Below are 15,070 nucleotides of genomic sequence, written 5' to 3' on the forward strand. Positions count from 1 at the left end.
TAAAATGTATTCCTGTGGTCAAAGTTGAATTTTCAGCATCATTACTCCAATCTTCAGTGTCATTCTAATGTGCTGATTTGCTGCTCAAGAGACTGTTCTTATTATTTCCAATGTAAAAATCATTTTCAGCATTGATAATAATCAGAAATGTTTCTTAAACAACAGATCAGCATATTAGAATGATTTCTGAAGGATCATGTGACACTGAAGTAATGAAGTAATGGAGTAATGATGCTGAAAATTCAGCTTTGATCACAGGAATAAAATATATTTTAAAATAACTTGTTTTGAAATGTTAATAATATTTCTGCATTTTTAATCAAATAAATGCAGCTTGATGAGTCTAAGAGATTTCTTTCAAAAACATAAAATTTGATGTGTTTATGAGTAGTCATGTGGTTAGATGAGAGTGTGTGTGTGTGTGTGTTTCAGGAGTGTTTCACACCCTTCGTCAATGGCAGTTTCTTTGAGCACGACGGTCAGCCATACTGTGAGGTTCATTATCACGCCCGCCGCGGGTCGCTGTGTTCCGGCTGTCAGAAACCCATCACGGGCCGCTGCATCACAGCCATGGGCAAGAAGTTTCATCCTGAGCATTTTGTCTGTGCCTTCTGCCTCAAGCAGCTCAACAAGGGCACCTTCAAAGAGCAAAACGACAAGCCTTACTGCCAGGGCTGCTTCATTAAGCTCTTCAGCTAGAAAGATGCCTGACTGACTGACTGACTGACTGAGTGTGTGTGAGTCTGCATGTTGTATTGTTTGCCTGTTTTGTGTGTGTGTGTGTGTGTGTGTGTGTGTGTGTGTGTTTGTTATTCAGGTTTATGTGTCTGACTCTTGACATCCCCACATGACGTTGCTGGTCAGGTTAAAACGATGGTGCCATGATACGTGCTCTCAAAAGCCAGGTTGTTTTTAGAGGGTATTAGAGGAAAGTTCAGGTGAGTTATTTGGAGTAAGTTTGTGAATGTTTTCTGCTCACTGGATGAGCTGGAGAGAAACTGTTTGGTGACAAGAACGGTTGAGGGGGGATGATGGGAAACGTGCGCAGCATGAACGTATGAGACACAATCAACAGAGAGAAACGAAACAACAAATAACTCAATGACTGGAAATCAAATGAATAACCAACTGGAGCCAGTAATTACTGGTGAATCTCATAAACAAATTTCCAGGTCATATATCAGTCCTAAACCAAAAGGGAAGATAAAAATTATATTTTGCATTAATAACATTTAAGCCATTTTAAGAATGTTAAAAAAAAGTTTCCAGTGTGACATTATTTTCTGACAAATTAAACACATTTCTACCATATTTTCCATTATTGTGATAAAAAAGAAAAATATTTTTATTGTAATTAAAAAATTCTTTCTAATAACAATTATTATTATTATTAATAATAATATTATTATTTTACCTTGTATTAAACACAGTAAAAAAATATATATTATAATGTATAAATCATTCAATGGGCTGCATTTCTTTTTACGCAAAAAAATAATTTATTGTTTTTCATATTTTTGGCTGAAATATGACCCATATATGTTCTTGACTTTTGTTTGTGAGCTTCACCCAGCTATGAAAATGTCTATTTGCTGCGTTTGCATTAGGGCTGTCAAACGATTAATCGTGATTAATCACGATTGATTGCATACAAAATACAAGTTTTGCCTAATATGTGTGTGCATACTGTGTGTAATTATTATGCATATATAAATACACACAAATAATGTATATATTTAAGAGAAATATGTTATGTACAAAATATTTTTATTTATATGTAATATAAATCATATAAAAATTCTAATAAATACATATTATTGTGTTTATATATACATTATAATTACACACAGTACACACATATATTAGGCAAACTCAAACTTTTATTTTGTGTGCGATTAATCGCGATTAATCATTTGACAGCCCTAGTTTGCATCATTTTAGCATGAAATTTCACCTCAAAGAATTGCTTCTTTTAGTGCCTTGTTTTGTATTACAAATTTAAGTGAATTTAAAAGACCCAAAGTATACCAAACGTAGTTTTGCATACAAAATATAATATGAAGTTTCTAATCTGTGTTGAAATTGCAATTGGGAGACTGAGGTTCAGATTATTCCTCATGAAGTCTGTACAGCAACTTGTATTGATGAGTTATTAATTATTACTGACATCTGGAACCCATAGATATGAATGTATCCTACTGTTAATCGCTCACTTCTGTTGGCGTCTGCGTGGGAGTTTGTGGGATTTGTGGGAGTTTATGCATCTCATCTCATAGTATTATTTTATTAAAAGAATATATGGGATTAAATACAGAAAATCATTTCTACTTGTTCTTTAATTTTTTGAATCAAAGTATAACCATGACATTTCCACTGTAAACACATATTTCCTTCATTTTTACACTGATAAATCAAAACTGTATTATCTAGTGTCAATAGAGTTTTGATTTTTTTTTTTTTTTTTTAACCCAGAATATTCCTCTGAAGGAACCAGTCACATATGGGAAATGTTTTGTTGTAAGAATGATTGGCTATTTAGGTTTTATTCACAAAAGAGTCACTACATAACCACTGTCGAGTAAAATGATCCACTTAGAGGGATAGTTCACCCAAAACAATGAAAATTTGCTGAAAATGATGGAGGTGAGTTTGTTTTTTCCTTCATCAGATTAGGAGAAATGTAGCATTCACCAATGGAACCTTTGCAGTGAATGGGTGCCGTCAGAATGAGAGTCCAAACTGCTGATAAAAACATCACAATAAACCACAAGTAATCCACACCACTCCAGTCCATCAGTTAACATATTAAGGAACCAAAAGGTATGAGTTGTTAAGAAACAAACCCATTATTAAGGTATTTTGCTTGTGGTCAAAATATCAGTTCATAATCCATAATAACACTTCCACCAGTGGAAAAGTCCATCTACACACATGTATTTGTTTAGAGCTCTTATGGCTGCAGATTTTTCTCCTGATTCAGACCAGACTACTTTTTCACTGTAGAAAGCATATTATAGATTATAGACCCATATTTTACCCAAACGCAATGGTTTGAAGTTAAAAATGCTTTAGTAACAGATTTTTTTTCCTACAAACATGCAGCTTTTTGCTTCTCAGGATGTTAATTGATGGACTGGAGTGGTGTGGATTACTTGTGGATTATTGTGATGTTTTTATCAGCTGTTTGGACTCTCAATCTGACGGCACCCATTCACTATCCATTGGTGAGCAAGTCATGCAGTGTTACATTTCTCCAAATCCGATGAAGAAACAAACTCATCTACATGAGGGTGAGTGAACTGTAGCAAGTTTTAATTTCTGGGTGAACTGTTACTTATGTGATATTATTCATCTAAATAGCTGTGACAATATTCTGCAGTTCTCAACCCTTGAATTCAATATATGATTTGATTGGAAATGATGTTGTCTTGCTCACTCTCAGAGATAATTCTAGACAATATTGTAACTGCTGTATTATGATATTGTGATATACTATACTAATTATTTTCTCTCTCTTTTATTGTTTTTTTGCATGAAAGTCTTAAGTGTCTTTCAGTCATTTTAAAGGGCGAGTTTTGAAAACTCATCACGATGTTACGAAGGGGTGAATTGATGAAGACTTTCGTATATTTTTCGAAATGTGTTGTCACTGGAATGGAAGTGATTTTCAGATCAAGAATATTAAATATATACAGTCCCTGGTGTCTGATGAATCGGTGTGGCTTTCTGGATGCCTGTCATCAAAAGATTGCAAATATGATTTGTTGGATTTAGTAGACAAATATACCAGCAAGTGTTTATTATATGAAAGCTTTTATATGACCCGATGTGCCAGAGATCTGTACGTGTCATTCTGTCTCATCCGCTGTTGAGAAAACACTACTTTGAAAGTAGAAGATACTTGTTTTATTAAATTCACTTTGAATATGCCTTCTTTGATAACTCAATTGTAATAATCTGTCGCTGTTTGTTTTGCTCCTAATCGCTATGTGCCAAAATGAAGGTGTGGTGGAAATATAGGGATCATATGATACCCTTATGTGTGTTAATCACTCATTTACACTGGTCGAATGTTGTGCCTATGTTTATTTTGAGATTTTCTATCATATAAATTGATCTGACGCTTTTCTATTTCTGTTCATAAATCATTATTTTAGTTTCCCTTTACAAATATTATCATTTACCCAATGTGAAAACAACTATGCATTTTTTTTCTCCTGTAACACTGTCACTTTTTGTTCTGTGAGTATTGGTTACTGTTTCAATTCATGCAATTATATACAAATAAATTTGGTGTTTTAGTGCACTGAATATTTTTCGTCCTGATGTTTAATTATTATTGAAATCTCAGCGCATTTCGCCTTGACATTTGTGCACAGTCCTAATTTCTCAAAGGTCTTTTTGTGTAAATCTAATAAATAAAATGTAACAGTATCACAAATTTGACAAACATACAAATCATAATATAAAATATTTGTATGATTTTAAGTGGATTTGGTTTTTTCAAAATATATTTAGCTGTGTGACTTGTATTCCACATTACCTAACTGTTTAATTACGGGAAATCTTAATTATAGCCTACATTTTATGGATCCCTATAGTGAATGGCTTTATTTTATTTTATTTTATTTTATTTTATTTTATTTTATTTTATTTTATTTTATTTTATTTTATTTTATTTTATTTTATTTTTCAATTTATTTATTAAATGTTGTCTCTAATTTAAATGTTTAATTTTAATAGCTTTTTTATTTTTTATTTTATTTTATTTATTTAAAATGTTGTCTCTAATTTTGATTGCTAAAAAGCTTTATAAAAGGAACAGCTTAAATTTTTGTTGTTATTTTGTTTACTAATAATTTGTTAAAAAATGAGAAAATATATATATATACTTAAATGCCTAAACTTTCCAGACCTGTTGACAAATAAATTCTTTTTGTGTGTAGATTTTATTTTATTTTATTAATTAATTTTTATTTTATTTTATTTTAATTATTATTTTATTTGTATTATTTTTATTACATTTATTTAAAAGGTTGTCTCTAATTTTAATTGGTAAAAAGGATTATAAAAGGAATTAAGGACAGCTTAAATAATTTTTTGGTTATTTTATTTACTGATAATTTGTTAAAAATTAGTAAAAAAAAAAAAAAAAAAAGAAAGAAAAAACACTTAAAATACCTACAATTTCCAGGCCTATTGCCAAATAAGATCTTTTTATTATAATTATTATATATATTTATATATATATATGTGTGTGTGTCTATATATATAATTAAATTTTATATTTTATAAATGTTATCTGTAATTTAAATGTTTGATTTTAATAGATATTTACTTTTTAAAATTTTTTCATTATTGTCTCTAATTTTGATTGCTAAAAAGGAATTACGAACAGCTTAAATACGTTTTAAATTTACTAATAATTTGTTAGAAAATTAGAAGAAAAACGTATACACTTAATGCCTACAATTTCCAGGCCTGTTGACAAATAAAAAAAACTTTTTCTCTGTGTGTGTGTGTGTGTGTAGCATTTTATTTATTTTATTTCATTTTTCAGTTTATTTTATAAATGTTGCCTCTAATGTGATTGCTAAAACTTTATAAAGGCAATAGACAGCTTAAAAACATTTTTGGTTATTTTAGTCACTAATAATTCGTTAAAAAGAAAAAAATAATTAAACTTAAGTTTCAGGCCTGTTGAACATTCGATGTGTGATAAATGTCCAGTGCTGAGCGGCGCCCTCTAGAAGCGCTACGGAGAAAACACAAGCTCACGTCCAGAGAAGCACGTGGCTGAGAACGGTAATGACTCCGGAAGTGACGACTTAAATCCTTTCCAGATCGAGGCCGGCAAGATGGCGGCGGACACGCAGGTTGGTGTGATTCGATCTGCTGCTGCATGAACATTATAATGCTAACTTTTGTTCTGTATCCCGCCACTTTCTTAAGAGTTTTCAGAGAAGATCATACATGATCTGCGAGCGCGTTATGTTAACGTACACAAGAACGCGCCATGGGCACGCTAGTGCATGAATGTGTTGATAATGTCCGTTAATAACGATAAACTGACCGTTAATGATGCTACAGTTGCACAATACACACATTTATTATGATTTTACCGTAATTTGGAAGAGAATGAGACCGTTTTAAGCGTGTCACCCACTTATCTGCTGATACCAAACACACCTTCACTTCAGACTCTAGCAAGAAAGTGCCAGAAGTACCATGTTTATGGACACGGTATCATAATAAAACCATGTTTTTTTGGATGTATATCACTGTAATATCACGACCTCCTTCAAAATGCTGTGCAAACATGAAACTGATAAAACAATCACCTGATACCCTCACTGTACTTTGTCTAAGGAGTCCCATATGAAAATGTACTATGGTAATCATAATTCATGCCTGGTCTACTAATGTAAAACCAAAATGAATTGATATCTTTTGTCAGTATATGGTGTATTCAGTCATTTTATTGTAGCTTTATGACAGTGGTGGTGACTGATATGATGACATCATCTCTTGCTTAATTATAGTAAAAGTAAATGGAGTGAATAATGTTGTGGTGGAAACTGTTTTTGTAAGTTGTGCTTAAGATAATGTAAACAAACCCAGATGTAAATGAAAACTTGTTTGCTTATGGTGTGATGTGATGCTATGCATATTTTGATTCAGTTGCCTGTTTTTGATCGCCAGCACTCTGACGGTTTACCGTAGTAATCGGCTCCTTTGTGTATTTGTAGGGGCAGGTTTCAGACACACTGAAGAGATTCGCTGTGAAAGTCACATCATCGAGCGTTAAAGAGCGCAAAGAAATTCTTGAAGAATTGAAGGAATGTGTAAAAGGAAAGGGTAAGTTTATCAGCCTCCTGTTGTGTCAGGCTAAAGAAATAATTTGACATGATTTGTTTTCCGAGGACATTATAGTGACTAAAATGCTGTTAAAGCATCACTTGTTCTCTATATTTCAAGTCATTAGAAGCCATGTGGTAGGTTTTATAATGTTTTTGCAAGAAAAATATGTAAAATGAATAATTCTCTCTTCAGATCTTCCTGAGCCGGCCATTAAAGGACTGTGCAAACTGTTCTATCTCACCCTGCACAGATACAGGTGAGTGTGAGCCATTTCCTCTCATCTGCCTATTAAATTATGTTCTACTTCTGAAAGTGGGTTTGATTTTTCTCTTCTCAGGGATGCTGTGTCTCGGCGAGCTTTGCTCTCGGTCATCGAGGTGCTCGTCCAATCACAGCCTGATGCCATTGCAACCAACCTTCCTCCCGGTCTGCTGAGTTGCGGGGTAGTCAGCAAGGGCGTGATGCCCGGGTGAGTGATCATACATGTATAGAGCATAATGTGGAAAACATGGACAAAGTTAAACCGCAGAATCACCATTTAAATATGAAGGCTGTATTTTCTGCATGAACACATGAAGTTTATCTCCAGAGCTCATTTGGGAGTCACTTCACCAGCATTTCATATGAGAAAAACTATCATCATGATATGTATACAAACAGATGCTCAAAAGTCTTCATGGCAACCTGTCAAAATAAAAAAAAATTGTGACAGAAATATATTACAACTGTACAGTAGAAAGTACATGTTAAAGTAATAGTAATGATATTATGATCAGAGTATAGAAAAATGAAAACAGAAATAATGGAATTTTGAAAAAAAAAAAAAAAGAAAAGAATAATAACAGCATTTGGAAAAAAAATATAGATTTCATAGGGCCATATAATTTTTGTTAAACTTCAAAATAAATAATTGTAAAATTTTGTAAGTTTGGTGATTTTGAACAATAAGACATGATATATGATTACTAAATTGAATCAAATTTAATAATAACTTACTAATAACTGAATCAAATTAAAACAGAAAAAAAACAATTAAGGAAAAAATAAATTGGAAAAAAAATAAATAAGGAAAAAATAAATTGGATTTCATAAACTGAATCAGGAACAATAAAATGGGGTTTGGAAAAAACAACACAATTTGGGAAAAATAAATTGGTTTGCATAGGACACTAAAAATGTTGTTTTAATGAATTAAAATTCCATTTAAACTTAATAAATTGTTAAATCACACTTGACATTTGATTACTAAATCCTAAAAATGTCATTTTTATTAAAATTTTAATAAATTGTTGTGAAAGTGTATATGTTTCAGAGTCTGGAAAAATGAAAACAGAAATAATGGAATTTTGGAAAGAATAATAACAGCATTTGGAAAAAATAAATATGGATTTCATAGGGCATATAATGTAATTTTTGTTAAACTTTAAATAAATGGTTGTCAAATTGTGTAAGTTTGGCGATTTTGAACAATTAGACATGATATTTAATTACTGCATTTAACTTGAACTGAATCAATATAGATAGATAAAATTGATATATATATATATATATATCTCTATCATTTGGGAAAAAATTGGTTTTCATAGGACACTAAAAATGTAGATTTAATGAATTAAAATTACATGTAAACTTAACAAATTGTTGTTACATTGCGTATATTTTGTGATTTCAATAAATTAGACATGACCTTTAAGTTACTAAATTTAATTTAAACGCTAAAAAGGAATTCAATATAATCCAAAATAAATTTGGCAGAAAATAAAACAAATAGTTTCATGGAGCCCCAACAATCTTGTAGTTATCAGATGTGAACAACTCTGAGCTACATTTAGATACAATGTCAAACATGTCTACAGGAAGAGCACAGCTTCAGGAGCTTGCTGCGCCCTGCCCTGGACCTGCTTGATCGTTCGGACTGTCTTTCCCTCCGCAGACAAGAGAGAAGGAGCCAACTGGAAGAAACTGGTCAGTTGTTTTTGCCACTCAGATAGTTGCATTATTGTCTTTATTAGTCATTATTTTGAGATCTTTACATGCAGTCTGTCCAATCTAGTGTTGCACGATATACTGGTGCTTAAAAAGTATTGTAATACCCTGCTTTTAAAAACGGTACGATTCCACATTTTACCAGTACTAGTACTTTAAGAATGCATTTTAATAAGAGCTGTATTTCTACGTGTCTGTGTTGGTGAATGGTGCAGATGCTGTTTTGTTTGATACACGCAAACGCGTGACACTTGCGGTGTTTTCAGCCTCAGCTGCCTCAATATATGAGTACGTGAACACAGGAACATAATCTCTAGAACTGCTCTGAGAGTCACTTCGTGAGCATTTTACCAGTTCTTTTGCAGAAAACTATCATCATATAGTGAAGACCCAAAAGATCTTCACAGCAACCCGTTAAAATAAAAGTTCGGTTTAACTTGACAGTCAGAAATATATTAATATATTATTTAATGTAAAGATAGTACTACTACTAATAAAAATATTATTAAAACAATGTTTAAATAAAATATAAAAAATATTTACCAGAATTTATTTACCAGAAAATTGTAAATACACAACACAGTATTTCTGAAAAAAAAAAAAAGAAATAAATATCCTATAATAAATAAATTCTTTATCAAATCTAATTATCCTTTATAAATTCATTAGACATGCTTTTGATTATTAAAATGTAATGAAATGATTAAAATAGAATCCAGAAAAGAGATGCACAAACAAAACTGAATTTGAGAAAAATAATAAAACGTATTTCATAGGGCCTTAAAAACATGTAATTAAAATAATAATAATAAAAAATTGCTGTTAAATTCTGCAAGTTTCATGATTTCAATTAATTAGACATGCTTTTTGATAAAAATGTAACCATTAAAATAGAGTCTAGAAAAATTTAAATGGAATTTGGGAAAAAATGAAACAGATTTCATAGGGCCCTCTTTATTTTATTTGTTTCTTTGTTTTGTTGTAGTTGTCCTTTAGTTTGTCGCTTGCGTCTGGGTTCTTTGTTGTGAAACAAAATTACTATATCATGAAATAAGATTTATCCTTTAATCTAACTTACCAATATAGCAAAGATCTCTACATACCTGTAGGCTCGGTAGTTGTTCACCATTATCCTGTGTAGTGGCACTGGCATGTGATTAATATTATTTTATTTATTTATTTATTTTTTTTAAAAGGGGGGATTAAATGCTTTGTTTTAATAGATAAAATAACTATGGTCTCCATTTGGATCATCTATTATTCAATTACTTTTTTCCTGTTCTATTTTTTAAGTTATTAAGTTTCGGTTCAGTAGTAGTATTGTGACATTTTAATCAGGTATCGTATCAAAGTCAAAATTTTGGTATCGTGGCAACACTAGTCCAATCACATTTCCTCTTTGTGTCTCCTCCAATCAGGTTGAAGTTCAGAGTTTGCTGCTGGCGGAGGCGGTGGGCGGAGCCTCAGGGAACGCTCTCAAGTCAATCAGCAAACGCTTTAACAAGCTGTGGAAAGAGGTAAAGCTAAATTTATTCAGTATGTAAGTTTATAAGTTTGGGGTTGCCAAGATTTTTTAATGTTTTTGGGAGTGTCTCTTCTGCTCACCAATGCTGCATTTGTTTGATCAAAAATATAATATAATATGAATGTAAAATGTTTTCTATGTGAATATATTTTAAAATGTAACTTATTCCTGTGATGCAAAGCTGAATTTTCAGCATCATTACTCCAGTCTTCAGTGTCACATATTCCTTCAGAATCAATTTAATGCATCCTTGCTGAATAAAAGTGTTAGTTTATTTTTTAAAAATTCGTATTGACCCCAAACATTTGAACACTTTTTAAACGCAAATCTTTCTCTGCAAATGTAGAATCTCATGTCTTTTAAAACGTGCACCCAATAGTTTTATATATGTTTCTACAGAACCCAGGTCTGGTGGATCAGTACATGAGCACTCTGCTGAGTTTGGATCAGAGCTGTGTGTCTGTGCCGCTGCTGGGATTGTGTGTGGATTTCTGCACTGCGCAGAAAGACATCGCCACTATCAACAAACACAAGGTGGAGATTTCAAGTCCTTGCCATTCTTTTGCTGAATCGGTCAAATGTGTCGACTGCACTGATTTTTTTATCGTATGAAACATGCTGTGTTTTATATATAAAGCTTAAAAGTAGCTTATAGTAGATGAAGCTTGCGTAGCTTAAAATGAGTATGTGAGAGAAATCAAAACAAATGAGCGCAACAGCACTCTCAGAAAGTTGTGGATGCATACTGCAGTATAAAAACCAGAATTTATAATATGATTTAATTACGCCACATTACATGACCACTATGATTCGCTAAATATCAACATGACTGCAATGTGACACTGATTTTATACAATTGTAGTTCAGTAGACAAGAAGTTTAAATTAAGCGATTTAAGACACAATATTGAATGTTTTTGCTCGATTTCATTGCAGAAAGTAGTTCAAATCAAAGCCACAGCAGAACTGCTACATGTCTCCGAGCAACACAGCAGTGTTTTAATGAATCCACGTATTTGAATGATTCAGAAACCCATTCATAAAGACTAAATTACACACTCACTAAAACAGTCTTTTGCCAACCACCAACCGGTGGTTTGGTTTCATATTTAAAAGTATCACTGCATTTTTCATTTTTATTTGTATGTTTAAAAAATATTTAAAACATTAATTTTAAAAATGTATGCATTTGAAATTTTGCAGTGTAAATGCATTAATAGAGAATATCTGTAATGTAGACCAGATTGGGGGAATTGTTTAATAATTTTTTATTATGTAATTTTTTTGGCATTGGGAAAAAAAAGTATATATTTTTGTTTGTGTATGCTGTCAATTATACTTCTTAGATAGAAAATCGGAATCAGCAAAATCGGTCTCGGCAGGTCACACAAAAAAATCAGAATCGGCCAAGAAAATTGCAATCGGTCCATCTCTTAATACATGTGACTTGTACACCTGGTGCAACTTATATTCAGGTGACTTTCCTTATTTACCGGAAGACACAGTGTAAATTTTTTAGATTAGCTTTTATTTTTATATTTTCAGTTTTCATTTTTAATTTTAGTTTAACATTTATGTGCTTTTCAGATTTTGTACTAATAGTTCTACTATTATACACACATTTTTTTAATGGTTCTGTTTAGCTTTAATTTATTTTTATTTCAGTTTTAGAAATTTTAGTGCTTTCAAAACTTATTTCAGTTAGTTGCCAAAGCAACATCAAGTTTTCATTCAAATTTAATTTTTTTCAATTTTTCAGTTTAATTAAACTAGCAGGATTTTCTGTTATTTATACTACCATTTGCAAATAGTGGCAATTATCTGCACCTCAGTATTGTAGTACATTATAAAACAGTATGCAATAATAGCGTATTGCGTGTAAATTATAATTTTAATTCAAATTATTAAATGCATGCCACCTTTTTGCCACAATAAAGCCCTCCCTCCCCCTAACCTTACCCAATACTTTATTTTAAACTTTTCAGTTATTCCCTTCATTTTTATTGAAAATGTGAATCCGATGTGATATGAGATTTGAAAAGGAAGAAAAAAAAGTTCCGCAAAACACGGGGTCGATCACATCGAAAAGACATCAGACACACGTTGCTCTCTGCGCCACTGGAGCTGATGATTGACAGCAGTCTTTTGTTGACTACACCAGTCACACATTAGTGGGCGGGGTTAGTGTAAATAGCCTCTGCCAACAAGGCGGGCTATTTTCACTTAGTGTAAATAGACACTCCGTTTATTTTATTTTTAGCGTATTTTCGATGAATGAAAACAATTTTCAATAGTTTAGCTATTATTTTACTATTAGTTAACAAATATTATTTAGTTTTAACAATAGCAGCATTGTTGTGTTTCAGGCGGCTCTCTTGGACCTGTACGTAAAGACGGTCCTCATGAGTAAGACCAGACCACATCAGCACATCCTGGTGAGAATCTGTGACAAATCCCTTTTTGTTATAAATACTTTTTGCTGTGCCAAAATCAGAAAAACCTAAAGCTGAATGTTTTTTCAGGAGAAGAGCGGTTCGATGCTTCGCCACATGTCTCACGCTGAGTTTAAGGAGCAACTGCTGCCCACATTACAGAAGGCTCTGCTCCGCAGCCCGGAGAATTCCATGCAGAGTGAGTCACACGCAAACTAATGCACAATATGATTCATCTTGATACATATGTCAGGATGCATTGTGGTATCATCATTAGTGTAATTGTTTATGGTCAGAACATTTTTTCTATTGAACTGACCTACTTTTAATGCAAGTAGACATTTTTATGTAGTAAGCTCATTTAAGGACTTGTTAATAAGATATTACCAGAAAAGGTTTTATAAAGTTTGTAGGTAGATAGGTAGGCAGGTAACTTTGTCATTCAACTGTACATGTAGGATGCACATATGAATGAAATTTCATTTCACATGTATCATATGTATAACATGTATTATCATATGTAAAGTTGAATCTTGTTCTCTACCAAGCTATTACTGTATACATTGATTTGTAATTTCTCAACAATCCATAATCCTGTCATTTTATGTATCATAGTCATCATTTCACCTCTTTTGTCTGTCTTTCCTCCAGCGATCTCCTGCATGTTGGCGTCTCTCACTCTTGATCTGAGTCAGTACGCGCTGGACATCGGGAAGGGAATCTCCAGTGGGTGCTTGTCAGTATGAATAATGTTCATCTGAGGTGTCGTGTGCAGGTTTAATGTGGTTTTCCTTCGTTTCAGGTCAGCTGAAGGCCAATAACCCAGAGTTGATGGAACAGGCGGTGGCGGCCCTCCAGAATCTGGCCCAGCAGTGCAGCGACCCCAGCGCCGTCCAGGACCTCGTCAAACACCTCTTCGGCATCCTTGGAGGTCAGTGAATGCATTCAGGGCTCCAGTGGTCATGGAAATCTAAAATTAGGATTTCTATGACTGGACAGGGCATGAAAATACTTAGAAAAAGCATGCAAATTTCAGTAGTGAATTTAAAAATGTATAGCATTATTCTGCTTTATTGGTTTCATTGGCTAGGTATTGGTCTTTGTGATATTTGCCTGGAGTAAAACTTTCTGAAACCTTCATAACATACTGTGGTCTGTTTTTACCCAGAAAAGATACATAAAATTTCTAAAAACTGCATAGTTTTTAGTAAGGGAATTTTGCAAGTGCTTTAAGACCCTCAAAAAACACATCACTGATTTTTTTTTTTTTTTTTTTTATGTTAAATTATTTATGTTATTATTTAAGTTATTAGTGTCAAAAATGTTTCCCCATATCGCACACACTTTTGGGACTGAATTTTGTTGATAAATATGAATACGTACTAGGGCTGCTCCCTAATAGTCAACTAACCGTAATACATATTTTGAATCCGTAAAGACACTATTTGTGTGCACTGCTTTTGTAAAATAATGAATAATGAATTTTTTTTAGCAGACAGGATGCGCTTTCTGCCATCTGTCTCTGTGAACTTGAGTGTGTCACTTCGAAACTCAGTGTATTCTTGCCTTGCAGACATGAAAAAGTATATCTATAGACAGCAAAATGTCTACCCTCAAAAGAACCAATTCAAATGGAAAACAAATGAAGAGTTCAGATGCAAAAGCCTCTAAATCCATGTGACGTATTTCTTTAAAATTAACATTTTTTCTGGGTACTTTGTGTAGGTTTCTATGTAAGTACTGGTGTTTCTGATTGGGCTGAGGCTGTAATTTAGGCGAGTTTGAAGTAAAAGCATTTGATGGATGTATGCTATGTGTCAGGAGCATTCACTCAGTATCATTACCTCATTTTTCACTGAGATGGCTTTTAGCTGGTTTTGCATCTGAACTCTTCAAAAATTGTCTGATTATGTAATCTGTATGAAACATGCATACAGGCGCTTCCACTGCTGTGGAGATGATGACTCAGTGCCGAAAACAATTATTATTAAGTTAATGCAGCCACATTCATAATCATTACTTCTGTCGGTGTGCTGTGGCAAGCTTTATGTGCGTGCTTGAGCGCTCTTTAGGCTAAGTAGGCAATTAAAGGCTCATTATTATGATTTAAATGGTTTACTTTATTAATAAACATGTGATTAGTTGACTAATGCTTAAAATGAATGACTACTAGTCGACCAGAAAAATCTTTAGTCGAGATGGATCACTTTTTCCATCTTAAAGGGAAAGTTTATGCAAGTGAAATGAATTTATTTAGTTTAAAAACT

At 32.6% G+C, this 15,070-nt stretch overlaps 2 protein-coding genes across 5 annotated transcripts in view; both read left to right on the top strand.

Moving 5' to 3' along the window:
• The window catches only part of pxnb (paxillin b), a 38,303-nt gene extending 33,992 nt beyond the window's left edge, over positions 1-4,311 (top strand). For all 4 annotated transcript variants that reach the window (XM_051117904.1, XM_051117905.1, XM_051117906.1 and 1 more), the window contains one exon: positions 433-4,311. In XM_051117904.1, coding sequence (XP_050973861.1) covers positions 433-699 — 267 coding nt within the window. In that variant the 3' untranslated portion in view covers positions 700-4,311. The remainder of the gene's footprint in view (positions 1-432) is intronic.
• A 1,457-nt stretch (positions 4,312-5,768) lies between these two features.
• The window catches only part of gcn1 (GCN1 activator of EIF2AK4), a 69,967-nt gene continuing 60,665 nt past the window's right edge, over positions 5,769-15,070 (top strand). Inside the window, exons 1-11 of the mRNA XM_051117887.1 lie at positions 5,769-5,876; positions 6,750-6,858; positions 7,054-7,117; positions 7,199-7,330; positions 8,718-8,826; positions 10,266-10,364; positions 10,772-10,906; positions 12,738-12,806; positions 12,894-13,002; positions 13,455-13,529; positions 13,606-13,734. Of these exons, the coding sequence (XP_050973844.1) occupies positions 5,859-5,876; positions 6,750-6,858; positions 7,054-7,117; positions 7,199-7,330; positions 8,718-8,826; positions 10,266-10,364; positions 10,772-10,906; positions 12,738-12,806; positions 12,894-13,002; positions 13,455-13,529; positions 13,606-13,734 (1,048 nt within the window). The 5' untranslated portion in view covers positions 5,769-5,858. The remainder of the gene's footprint in view (positions 5,877-6,749; positions 6,859-7,053; positions 7,118-7,198; positions 7,331-8,717; positions 8,827-10,265; positions 10,365-10,771; positions 10,907-12,737; positions 12,807-12,893; positions 13,003-13,454; positions 13,530-13,605; positions 13,735-15,070) is intronic.

The sequence above is a fragment of the Labeo rohita genome, chromosome 8, assembly GCF_022985175.1.
Source record: "Labeo rohita strain BAU-BD-2019 chromosome 8, IGBB_LRoh.1.0, whole genome shotgun sequence".
Taxonomy (NCBI): Eukaryota; Metazoa; Chordata; class Actinopteri; order Cypriniformes; family Cyprinidae; genus Labeo; species Labeo rohita.